We start from the raw sequence: 12,026 nt of genomic DNA on the forward strand, positions 1-12,026 counted from the left end.
TACCTTCTTACCTCAATAGAAAATAATGTTAAAACTCATCTGTTTTTATGTGGTAATCACTGTACTAGATCCAAGGCATACTGAATGAATAAGGGCACAGTCCTTTATCTTAGATGTTGCTATTAGAAGGAATATATTACCATTATTATTATCAATTCACACTCATTTAATGGTTAATGTTAATACTGTGATGCTCCTGATACCTCATTCTGCAAGCTTTTGTCGTTAATGGTAGTTAGTTGCTATTATTACTGTTGTTTTTACAAAGTACAGTAGTAGTATAAGACCTTCACTGAGATTTAGGTCTTTGCACTAGACTTGGTCAAGGATGCATGGCTTAAGAGTTATTAAAATTAAATTGTAAATAATTGATGTGCCATGGTAGTTTGAAATAACTGGAGTTTGATGCTCTTGAACCAGATATTTAGCTAGTTGATATGGGGGTAATTCCTTACTCTTAACGCTAACTACCTTTGGAGCCAAGACTCAGGTTTATGAAACATCTGCAGAATAATTCCAAAGTAACACAGGTACCTTTTTTGCTGTATATATAGATGTTACTTGGCTTTCTGGTCATAAATATGAAACATTTACATTTTACTTGATTGTACATTACAGAAAGGCTGAGGTTACATTGGATGGAGTTTGGCCAACAGATAAAACATCTCGTTGTTTAATAAAGAGCCCGGATCGACTTGCTGATATCAACTACGAAGGAAGATTGGAAGCAGTTTCAAGGAAACAGGGAGCTCAGTTCAAAGAGTACCGTCCTGAAACGGGTTCTTGGGTGTTTAAGGTATAGTTGCTCAACCTTGTTCTCATAAACTGTAGTTAGAAATTATAAACGCTGTATAGTATATAAGTTACATAGTTCTGATAAACTGACAAAAAAGTTAGGGTTAGAAGAAATCTTTTCTTAAATTGCTTTTACAGAGTAGGAAAAAGATGTAAAGATTGATGTAAAGATACACTGTAATTTACTTCAAATTAGACATCACATTAAACCCCAGAGCAATACGGAGCTATTATAAACTTCATGAGCACATGATTCAAATTCTACATCCTATCTTATGACCACTTAGATGCACTTCTTTGGTGTGGTTTTTCTAATTTGGGGATATCAGGCAAAATTTTTGTCTCTTGATAAATCAGTTCTTCCCAAATAATTGTTCTTTTAAAGATTTCTGGGGTGTAGAGGTTGACTTGGTCCATTCCTTACTTTTAGTCCAGTGGATTCTTTCTCTTCTAGACCAGTTGGATTATTTAGCTTGTTGAAGGCCTTTGTGTAGGTTGAGAACAACTGGGCGGTGGTATATATATGTAAAAATAGTAATGGCTCTTTTGGATATTTTTTTCTGCATTAATGTAAAGTTGATTATATGAGCAATTAACACCTACCAAACACCATCTAAATCTTAGAGAAACAATAAAATGTGGTTAGGTGACATTTCACTGTGCTTTAAATACTTTGATCTCCCTCTCCGTTATTATTTTTTTAAAGCTAATTCTGCAAGATTGCCGCCTTTCTGAATATAAGAGTTTTGAAATTGATTTTGTTGGATTCTTCTCCTCCTTAGGTCTCTCATTTTTCTAAGTATGGTCTTCAGGATTCTGATGAAGAGGAGGAGGAACGGCCATCCAAAACTAGTACAAAGAAGTTGAAGACTGCCCCTTTACCTCCTGCAGGCCAGGCCACCCCATTCCAGATGGCTCTTAATGGCAAACCAGCACCTCCACCCCAGGTAGAGACGGGACAATGAATTTGAATGGAGTCCATGATACAGAAGTTGAAAGCAAGTCATTCAGCTAGTACAAAGCTGTTCTATGACCGCTCGAACTTTGAAGAGTACAAATGTATTGGCAGTCACGTTAAGAGAAGTACAAGGGGGAGGGCATGAGGTGGTACTGGCATCTGATGTTTACTTCAGAGATTTAAAGAATTCTCTTGCTGTTTGGATCATTCCTTCTACCGATTGTCATTCTTAAACACCTCCCTCTCTTTTCATTTGGACTTGCTGAATTCTGTGCTCAGTGATCAACTTAAGATAGTATTTTGCTTGTGTGGGTTAATGCAAAGTAAATCCTACTTTTGTTGACTACCTAATGTGCAGTGCAGTTTAATCTTGTTACCTCCATGGTTTTTTAAAAGTTCAATTAGCTTTCTGCAAGGATTTTTAACTCCATTTTTCTCAAGTTGTTTGCTTATACTTCAGGTAATCTCTTAATATTTGTATTTTAACAATACATAATCTTTATGAAAATACATAAGCTTTACAATATAAGTGAATTACTTGGCTTGGGGAGAGTAGGGGCTGCTTTATTTATTGCAATTGTATCATACTCTTTTGGTATTGTTAAGCCAGTATAAACCTTTTGTTCTTGTAAGGAAAGGTTTGTAATTTAAATATCAGGTAGTGTCTTTGCTGACTCATAAAAGAGTTTTACTTTCATTTGGATGTTGTTTATTATTCAATCAAGTTATAACATTTTTTTTTCTCTGCTGCCATATTCCTTCAAAGAAGAGAATTTGATACAAAATTTCTTTGTAATGCATCCTCTACCTCTCAGCTGCTAAAAGCAGGATCTTTGAAATTTTCCATGCTACAATTCTTAACGGCTGCTGAAATGTGCGATTTTTATGATTGATTAAATAATTTCTTGGGAGGCAACTTTCTTGAGATTTTTGTGTATATGTGTTCATGTTTGCGTGTATTGGGGAGGGGGAGAATATGATATCAGTGGGAAATGGGAAATATGTTGACTTTTATGTTTGTAATTATAGCATTTAGAATATCCCTCTATTTAGAATACATCTCTTCCGAACTAAAAAGCTGTAAATGAACTCAATTTTCCAGTTACCTACATTCATTTTGTCTGAATCATATGCTTTGTATAATCTCCCTTTCCAACATGGTTTTTAATCGTACAGTGTATGTATTTCTTAGGATAAGAATCAGATAACTTTCTTTTCTCGCAATAAAAGTAATATGTAGGGTCCTAAAGATACAGTTGAAAAAGAAAAGCTTCATCTTGTAGACAGATCAAATTTATACAGTGTTGGCCATCAGTGATTTTTAGGCTCTTTAATTTCCAGAATACAAATAGTAAATAACTATAAAATCTTGTGATGGCACTGCAGTAGGTAAGAGTCTTAAAAACTGAGCACCAGAAAATTTCAGGAGAACAAGGTTCTAGGACTAAGGGAGGTGGTAAGGATCAAAATCGGAGAAGGCAATGGCACCCCACTCCAGTACTCTTGCCTGGAAAATCCCAAGGACGGGGGAGCCCGGTTGGCTGCCGTCTATGGGGTCGCACAGAGTCGGATACGACTGAAGCGACTTAGCAGCAGCAGCAGCAGCAAGGATCAAAATGGGCAAAGAGAATATCGTGAATAGGTGTTTTTTTCAGATAGTCTCATTTGATTGAGGAAGTGGATGGTCCTCCTTTTGGATGGAGAAGGGAGAAGTGGGTAGACTTTTTTAGATATTTGGGCTAATGTGTTAGAGGAGAAACAGGGAGCTCTGGAGAACTTTTTTGTCCTAATGCCTAGTGACCTGCATGATGTTAGGAGAAATGCCAGTGGCTGCGCAGTTTTTAAGTTATTAGCAACAGAAGCTACATTTTACTTGGCATGAGGAAAATAACCTGAGCCATCTGAATAAACTGGAAACAGCAGTCTTCTCATCCCAGCAACAAGATGACTGTCTTCACACTATCACCCGGCTCCCTGAAGAGATTGATTTCTGTAATACTGTGTTGCTTAGGTCTGTTCTAGCTGTTTTTCTCTTGACTTGGGGCAAGGGTTGGGTGGTTCCCTAAGGCATTAGGAAGATACATAGTTTTGTTTAATGATTACATGTATCCTACCATCTATTATATAATTTCCTCAGTCCCCTCTTTGCAGTTCATTCTTAAATCCTGCTTTGTTCCTAAAAAAGCAGGTGAAACTGTTTAAAGGGAAAAAAAAGGATTAGAATTTAGAAGAAAATTCTGTTTTATCTTGTATTTACTTTAAAAAAAAGAAATGAAGTGGCAGCTATCTAAATTTAGCCTGTTGAAGAGTGGAAGTTTCTAAAAACTTTAAAGGTTTCAGTCCTGAAACCTCACCTTCCATATATCTAAAGAAAGTCACTTTACAGATACTGTCTGTTTACTTAGTATTTGTAATGGGCTTCTCAACTCCTCACCCCCCACACTCTTCTTACCTTACTCAGTTTCTTCTGTATCACCAGTTTTTTTATTAGTCTGCTTTTCTTTCTAGGGCTGGCTCTGAAGAAGCACCTGATCTCCAAAGATTTCTCAGAAAATAACGTCTTTTGGGGTAGTTTATTGCAATTACTTAGATATACATAAAATTCACACATGAGGGTTCTAGGAGTTTACCAGGTCCTCATAGTTTAATAGTGATTCACTTCCCCCATCCACTTACTAGATGATATTAGTTTTGAAGTCAGTGCATGAGGATGAAGCAAATAAAACCTTGATTGCAATAGCATTCTTAAAGATAGTCTTGAGTCCCTCAGTCTCCAGACTTTGATAAAATCCTACCAGTTTGCTTCTAAAAGTGTTCTAAATGAGCACCTCTTTTTGTTACCATTAGTCCTTTGTTGAATAGTATAGTAAATTGAAATTCTCCTCCTCCTCCCTTTCCTCTCATCTATACTTGCTCCTTATCCTTTCATAGTTACTAGCCTTTTCTCCTGTGTGGCAGGCACTGCATTAAATAACTAAATGTTCTGAATTTAGCAATGTCGTTAGTGTTAGATATAGAAAATAGTAGGCTATATCTGCTTTCAGGTGTTTACAATCTGGTGGGGCAAAATAGTATATACATGAAATTATAACATACATTGTATAAAATAGGTATAGACAAGGTATTATGGGAGCCAAATAGAAAAGAGTATCCTGACATTTTGACAAAGGATGGGGAGGGTTACAACTTTTCTTAAAAGTGAATTTGTTAAAAATGAACATACCAGGGGCGGCATTGGAATGTTCTTCCAATTCCTGTAATTATAATGGTAGGATCACCACCAGGGCTTTTAATTTTTTTTTTTTTTTTTAGAATTTTAAAGCATCAAAGTAGCTTGCCTGTAGCCTCCCCAATAGGTTTAAATATATATATATATATATATATATATATATATATATCACTTTTGTTTTTTAACCATTTAGCCTCCAGTTTTGTTAGAGCAGTCTTTAGGGATTGTTCACAACATAAGTAACAATTCACTACATATCCAACACCTCAACATTTCTACAGTTATAGATGGCAGTAGTCATTCTTCTAGTAAGGATATTTGTTAAAGGAATTCAGGGGAGTAATAGATAATATACCATTGAAAATAAAGTTTAAAAAGTTACACTAATGGTCATTTCTTGGTTCAAAGAAATCATGAAACTTTTTTTTAACCACTTATTGTATAATTGGATCCATTGGAAGTCTACTGTGAAACAGGCCACTCATGAAAGACAAACCAGAAATTGTGGAAGGTTAGTAATCTACAGATGATATATTATGAAAGAAAAATAGGTAGAACAACTTTTAGCTTTGAGAATGTTTCATAAATTAGCATAGCCATTTGTTAACATTTTACCAGATCATGTGTGAGTTTAGGACATATTTAATGTGAATTTGCACTGAGCCAATTTTATAGTATGTTTCAGCTTTCTGAATGTTTACCTTTTCAAACCATAGACTGTTAATCATGACTATATCTTTAAAACTCCCTAATAATTGTAAATCTAACTCTTGACACATTTAAACATATTTAAACCTAAAAGAACTATTCCCAGATTAAAATTGTCCCTCGTAGTACTTTGTTTTTTTCTTTTGGGAAACACATTCTTCATCTGATACACTATTCCATGTGATACTGCACAGGTGGAGCTAACCTTAGGATTTAGTCTCCCAAAAAATAAATTCCAGGCCCAAAATTATGTTTGTGATAACTAGAAATTTATTTCTAAATGCTTTTAAGAAAATGAAAAGGTACTAGAGACTTTGGTATTTGTGTCTTTTATTCTGTCTTCCCCATGGCTTCTGGCTGCAAGGCACTGTGAGGTCATGGTAACTCTGTATAAATCAGAAAATTATAGTTGCTAACTAAATCAAGTAAGGCATAATCATAGTCTGAGGTTGACTATTTTTTCAGTATGGGTGCTGGCTTAGGTCCAGGGTCCAGACCATAATATTATGAAAGGGTAATTCCATGAATCTGCATTTGGATCCCAAGTAATAATAGAGGAGTTTTGGGGAAATTGTTCTTCAATACTCTAGCAAATATATTACCTCACATTATAATAGAATGGGCAGAATCTAATGTTGTTATATCATATTTTGAATAAAGTAAATATCGTCTAGAAACTCTATGTCTATCTGGTGTCATTTAATGATCCTTCCCTGATCTTTCTGCTGTCTACAGAGCCAGAGCCCAGAGGTGGAGCAGTTAGGGAGGGTTGTGGAACTGGACAGTGACATGGTAGATATCACCCAGGAGCCAGTTCTGGATTCCATGTTAGAAGAGAGCGTGCCTGAGGATCAGGAACCTGTGTCCGCCTCAACACACATTGCATCTTCACTGGGAATTAATCCACATGTGTTACAGGTGAAGTCCTAACCCACCCTTATTATAAGAATCTAAACTAGTATTCATCTTCCTTTCTTAATACCAGGCCTTTTCTTTCATTAGTCCCTTAACGGCATTGAACAGTCCCTGGAATGAGGAAAAAAACAGGAAAATGGCCCATGTTCAGGCATCATTTTGCCATTGGAAGGAAGGCTATATTGAGATTCAGAAGACCTAGATTCTAGGCCCAGTTTTGTAACTATTACTGTGTGACTTTAGGCAAGGCGTTTAACATCTGTGAGCACTGATTTTTCTCTATAATAACTTCATTTACCGAGAGGTTTTGAGGCTCTGGAAAGTGCTCCACAGAAGTGTTTTGTGTTTTTTTTTTAATTATACTTACAAGTTTCTTTAAGCTGTCTCAATTTCTCCTTGCCTATGCCTCTTGTCATTATATGAATTTAGCCTTTGGCTTATATTTAACTTTAAAATTAATTCATTCAGCAAATATGTAAGCTGCTGCTGTGTGCCAGCCTCTGGTGAAACTATATACAAAGCAGAGAAGTTTTATATAACTTCTGTCCTTCAGGCACATACAGTATAACAGAGTTAGTCACACAAATGTTGTACTAGCTCTGGACATGACCTGAGGCAGAGCTTTTTAATTGGTTGTTGTAAGCTGCGTTTTTCTTTTATGGCCTTTGGATTTGGGGGAGCACATTCATTCTGTAGATATTGCTTTTTTAGATCATGAAAGCATCATTGCTTGCTGATGAAGAAGATGTAGATACGGTCCTGGATCAGCGCATCAGTCACCTTCCTTCTAAAGCAGATACTTCTCAAGAAATATGTTCTCCCAGGCTCCCCATCTCAGCAACTCACTCATCAAAACCTCGTTCATTAGGTACTGTAAAAGATGCTCTTTTACAAGAAAGCTGTAAAGTCTGGCTTTTCACATTTCTTCAAAGCTGAGTCAACTTCTGTAGCAAACAACTCCAAACTATGATCACTGGTGCAGATGCAAAAGTTGTATGGGAAAAAAAAACATTTGTGTTTTGTTTAGGGGTTTGTTTTTATTTGCTTATGAATGTGGCTTAGATAGTAAGGTCAGTTCTCCTAATTTTTATCAGACCTTAGAAGAATCAACAAGTTGTTCTGTACTGTACTTTTTGTGCAATTCTAACACTATCCTTATTGTTTTCTAGGGACAAATGTTGCTTCCTATCATGTATGAAACTTTTCAGATTTCTGCTCTCCCCTGAAATTTGCCAAATTTCCAGGAAAGCAATTTCCTGTTTTATTTTAAAGCTTTTCTTATCTCTTCTAGTGGACTTATAATTATGTGGGATTGGAGCTAGAGTATTGATATCAATAAAAGAGTTAAGTAGGTATAATTTCAAAACATTTTGAAAGCCAGAGGACCTACCAGGAAGGGATTTGTTTATGTTACCTTAAAAACTGTTTATTTTTCAATTCTTTTGAGTACTCTTATTAACTTTCCTTTAAAAAATGCTTTAATGAAGCATAAGTTAAACATTTATAAGCTTTTCCATAATGAACACTACACGAAAATCTTATACTTCAATCAACGATTCCTTGCTTTAAACAGGAAGTAGATAAAACTGAAAAACAGGCAAAAGTAACAAAAACTATCCTTCTGAAAGGCATATATGCAATTACAAGATATCTCAGTGGGTTTGGTTTCTTAATTCTGGCATTGAGCACTGGAAGTGGTAGGAATTTTGAGTTTTGATCTTATCAACTTTTTATATTGACTAAAGAGGAAACATTTGCATTTTGATAAGGGCATGAACATTGGTGTCAGATTTACCTGGGTTTATCTGTCAGTACTGCCACTTGGTAGCTTTGTAGATGTGGACAAGTCATTTAACTGAGCCTAGTTTTCTCATCTATAAAATGAGGACTGCAATGTTATTTAAAGTTATTGAAGGATGAAATGAAACAGTGTATACAAATGGATTATATAGAGTCTACTTCAGATAAGTGCTAGATAGATTTTTTAAATAATAGCAATAGTGTTGTTATTGTTGTTGACATCATCAATAGAATTCCTGCCTTGATTTCCCATGTGAAAGTTATTTCTGCAGTCTGATATAACCTGCTCTTAGTCATCTATATCTGATTTAATTATTGATAGTTTAATAAAACTATAATTTCAGCCTTGCTGGTTGTGATTGTTTAAGAATCAATAGGCTGTATTTTCTAATAGTCTTTTTTTCCTCCTTATTTTAGTAAGTGGGTTACTACAATCAAAATTTACAAGTGGGACTTTCCTTTCACCAAGTGCCTCTTTACAAGAATGTCGTACTCCCAGAACATCATCGTTGATGAATATACCGCCCACATCCCCTTGGTCTGTTCCTCCACCCTTGACTTCTGTGTTTACGGTGCCCAGCCCAGCCCCTGAGTTTCAGTTGAAAACAGTGGGTACCCGCAGACAACCAGGCCTAGTCCCTCTTAAAAAGTCTGTCACCTATGGAAAGGGGAAGCTCCTGATGGACATGGCCCTATTTATGGGACGATCATTTCGGGTTGGTTGGGGCCCCAACTGGACGCTTGCTAATAGTGGAGAACAGCTGAGTGGTTCTCTGGAACTGGAAAATCATCAGATTGCTGACTGTATGGAATATGGATTCCTGCCTAATCCAGTAGCTGTTAAATCGTGAGTCACATTTCCTTGTTTTCTGAGAAAGGCAATGTGGTAGGTGAACAAAAGCTTTTCATCACCAGGAGACACAAGGTCAGGGCTCCACTTTGTGATTTTCTAGATATATCCTTAGCACAGTTTTATTGGCATAATTAAAAATTATGTAATACTTACCTAATGATAACTATTTAATAACTTGCCATTAATAACTCCATTTGTATCATCAAGGTATGAAGAGTATATTAATTCTTACCTAATGGTTAAACTTCAGTTAGAAAAGATAACAGACCCAAAGCTAATTGCTATAGCATTCCTTGAGTTTTCATCCTTTTTATTGCATTAGTCATTTTTCCATTTTCTCACTTAAGATATTTGTAATTTCTTCATATATAAGGTATATTCTCAATAAAGCACCTTCTGTGTATCTTTGACCTAATAAGGTAAATGTATAAACGATGGATAATCCTTTATAGTTTGATATTAGGAAACAGAATTTTTTAAAAATCACAGAATGTTTGTATCCAATTTTGTAATTAGATAAAAAGAAAGATTTTATTGTAGGAACATTCTACCACCTGTCTTTATTTTCTGTCTTATTTGTTAATTTGCCCTTGTAGCCTAACTGAGTCTCCATTCAAAGTTCATTTGGAAAAACTTAGTTTGAGGCAAAAGAAGCTGGACAAAGACCTGCAATTATACCAGACATCTCTGGAGCTTAAATTAAAACATAGCACTGTTCACGTGGATGAGCTGTGTCCTCTTATTGTCCCCAATCCGGGAGTTGCTGTCATTCATGACTATGCAGATTGGATTAAGGAAGCATCGAGAGATTTATTGGAACCACAAAGTGAGTATGGACTGTGCTTCTAACCTTTGATGTCCCAGGAACAGGAGTAGCAGCATACGTTCATAGCAGGATGTATTTCCTCATGCCAGTGTAGTGGATGGATGCCTGAGCTTGGACTTAATCTGTAGTTGAGTTGTGATGAACAGAATCTCAAACAGGGAGAAATCCTATCATTTTTTATCATCACTTTTACACCACTGTTCAGAGGAACTGTAGCCAGTTCCTCTCGTGAATTTATGAAATTAGATCTCTTACCCCACCCAGAGAACATAGAGTTCCTATCTAAGTCCTACTCATTCTTCCATGTCTAATTCAAGTCCCACTTGTTCTTCCCACCAACTTTGTTGATTATGACTTCTCTTCCTGTCCTCTCTCACTATTACCTTTCTATAACGATTGTGACCGTGTTTTTCTGAACCCATACTTCGATTAAGGGCTTTTCTAATTTGGGCACTTAATTTCAAGGAAAATTAGAAAAGTTTAACATGTAGAAAAATTACATGTTTCACACATCAGTTCATATCACTTTTATTGCAAAATGGGCACTATTTTAGAATGTTCTATACCACACATTTTGGAACTTGCTTATGTTCATTTCTTTGTGTTTGCTTCAGTCGTCTCATCTCTTCAAACATGTGAGTTGTCATCCCAGTGCGTATTTGGTGAATAGCATAAAGTGGTAAACAGTGCTCCCTTTTTGTTCTCCCTCACCATGGGCAGTATAGCATAGTGACTAAGAACTGGACTCCGATTACTTGAATTTGAATCCTGGCTCTGTTACATCTTGGCCTGTAATTTTGAGCAAGTCACTTAAAGTTCCATACCTCAGTTTCCTCATCTGTAAAATGAATGGTAGCTATCGTAGTTATATTGTGTAGATAGAGTTGGTTTGCTCTTAAGGACATTGAACAGTATCATTTAAACTCACTAAATTGTTAGGCTGTAGCAGAGAATAATCCTTCACAAGTTCTTAGAGCACTATCTATTTTCTTAATAAAGCATTTGTGAACAAAATTTGATCAAATCAGAGGATTTTTCTTTATCATTTGAGACAATATTAGCCATAATTAGGCTAGAGGAGTCTGTTTAAAGGAGCGTAGAGTTACATTTGTAAGTGCCATGGAAACATGGAGTAAGCAGGCAGTTACACCACACACCTCTGGAGCTTGTAAGACACAGCTGAGTGAGATGCAGACAGAGAAAGCAACTCGAGTCATTGTTGGGGGTATTCATTAACTGATGTAATTTTTAATGCCACAATTAAAGTGATCCCCTCTCTGTAGTTACTGTATGACTTTGTGTCATCGCATTGTTTTCCTGTCCGTTTCTTAGTTGTGAAGCACTGGAGCCTAACGTGGACGTTATGCGAAGCTCTGTGGGGCCACCTAAAGGAGCTTGATAGCCAGCTGGATGAGCCCAGTGAATACATTCAGATTCTGGAGCGAAGGAGAGCTTTTTCTCGCTGGCTGTCCAGTACTGCCTCACCTCAAATTGAGGAAGAAGTCTCCTTGACCCGAAAAGACAACCCTATGGAGGCTGTCTTCAGCTACCTCACGGGCAAGAGGATCAGTGAGGCCTGCTCCCTGGCCCAGCAGTCAGGTAGGACATACAGTCCTTTGCACTTCTGCCTACTTCCTATTCACTGTCCCTACCCTTAATTGTGGGTTTGCCCTTTTCTTAATTGTGGGTTTGCCCTTATCTTCTAACCTGAATATTAAGCATAAACTTCGCAGCAAGATTTCTGGTTTCTCCAAAATAGGTAGGGACTGTGCCTTCTGGTTTTCCTTTTATAACCTTAAATCTTAAATTTTAATTAAAGTTATTTTAATTTTATATGCCACACATGCATTTGCAGTAAAAGTAGAAAATGCAGATAAGCACAGAGCAGTAAACCAAAATCACCTAAATCCTTTACTACTATTCACTGCAAACATTTCAATGT

At 36.4% G+C, this 12,026-nt stretch overlaps 1 protein-coding gene across 4 annotated transcripts in view; it reads left to right on the plus strand.

Annotated features, from left to right (window-relative positions):
- NUP98 (nucleoporin 98 and 96 precursor) overlaps nucleotides 1–12,026 on the plus strand; it is an 86,733-nt gene that overhangs the window by 60,326 nt on the left and 14,381 nt on the right. For 3 of the 4 annotated variants that reach the window (XM_086340474.1, XM_086340475.1, XM_086340476.1), the window contains exons 19-25: nucleotides 619–796; nucleotides 1,578–1,742; nucleotides 6,426–6,608; nucleotides 7,317–7,473; nucleotides 8,823–9,252; nucleotides 9,855–10,084; nucleotides 11,417–11,683. In XM_086340474.1, coding sequence (XP_086196600.1) covers nucleotides 619–796; nucleotides 1,578–1,742; nucleotides 6,426–6,608; nucleotides 7,317–7,473; nucleotides 8,823–9,252; nucleotides 9,855–10,084; nucleotides 11,417–11,683 — 1,610 coding nt within the window. Of the gene's footprint in view, nucleotides 1–618; nucleotides 797–1,577; nucleotides 2,670–6,425; nucleotides 6,609–7,316; nucleotides 7,474–8,822; nucleotides 9,253–9,854; nucleotides 10,085–11,416; nucleotides 11,684–12,026 lie in introns of those variants that run through there. The other variant, XM_086340477.1, reaches the window with a different exon arrangement.

This window comes from Bos grunniens, chromosome 15, assembly GCF_055505025.1.
Source record: "Bos grunniens cultivar Pamir isolate PY7600 chromosome 15, Bosgru_T2T1.0, whole genome shotgun sequence".
Taxonomy (NCBI): domain Eukaryota; kingdom Metazoa; phylum Chordata; class Mammalia; order Artiodactyla; family Bovidae; genus Bos; species Bos grunniens.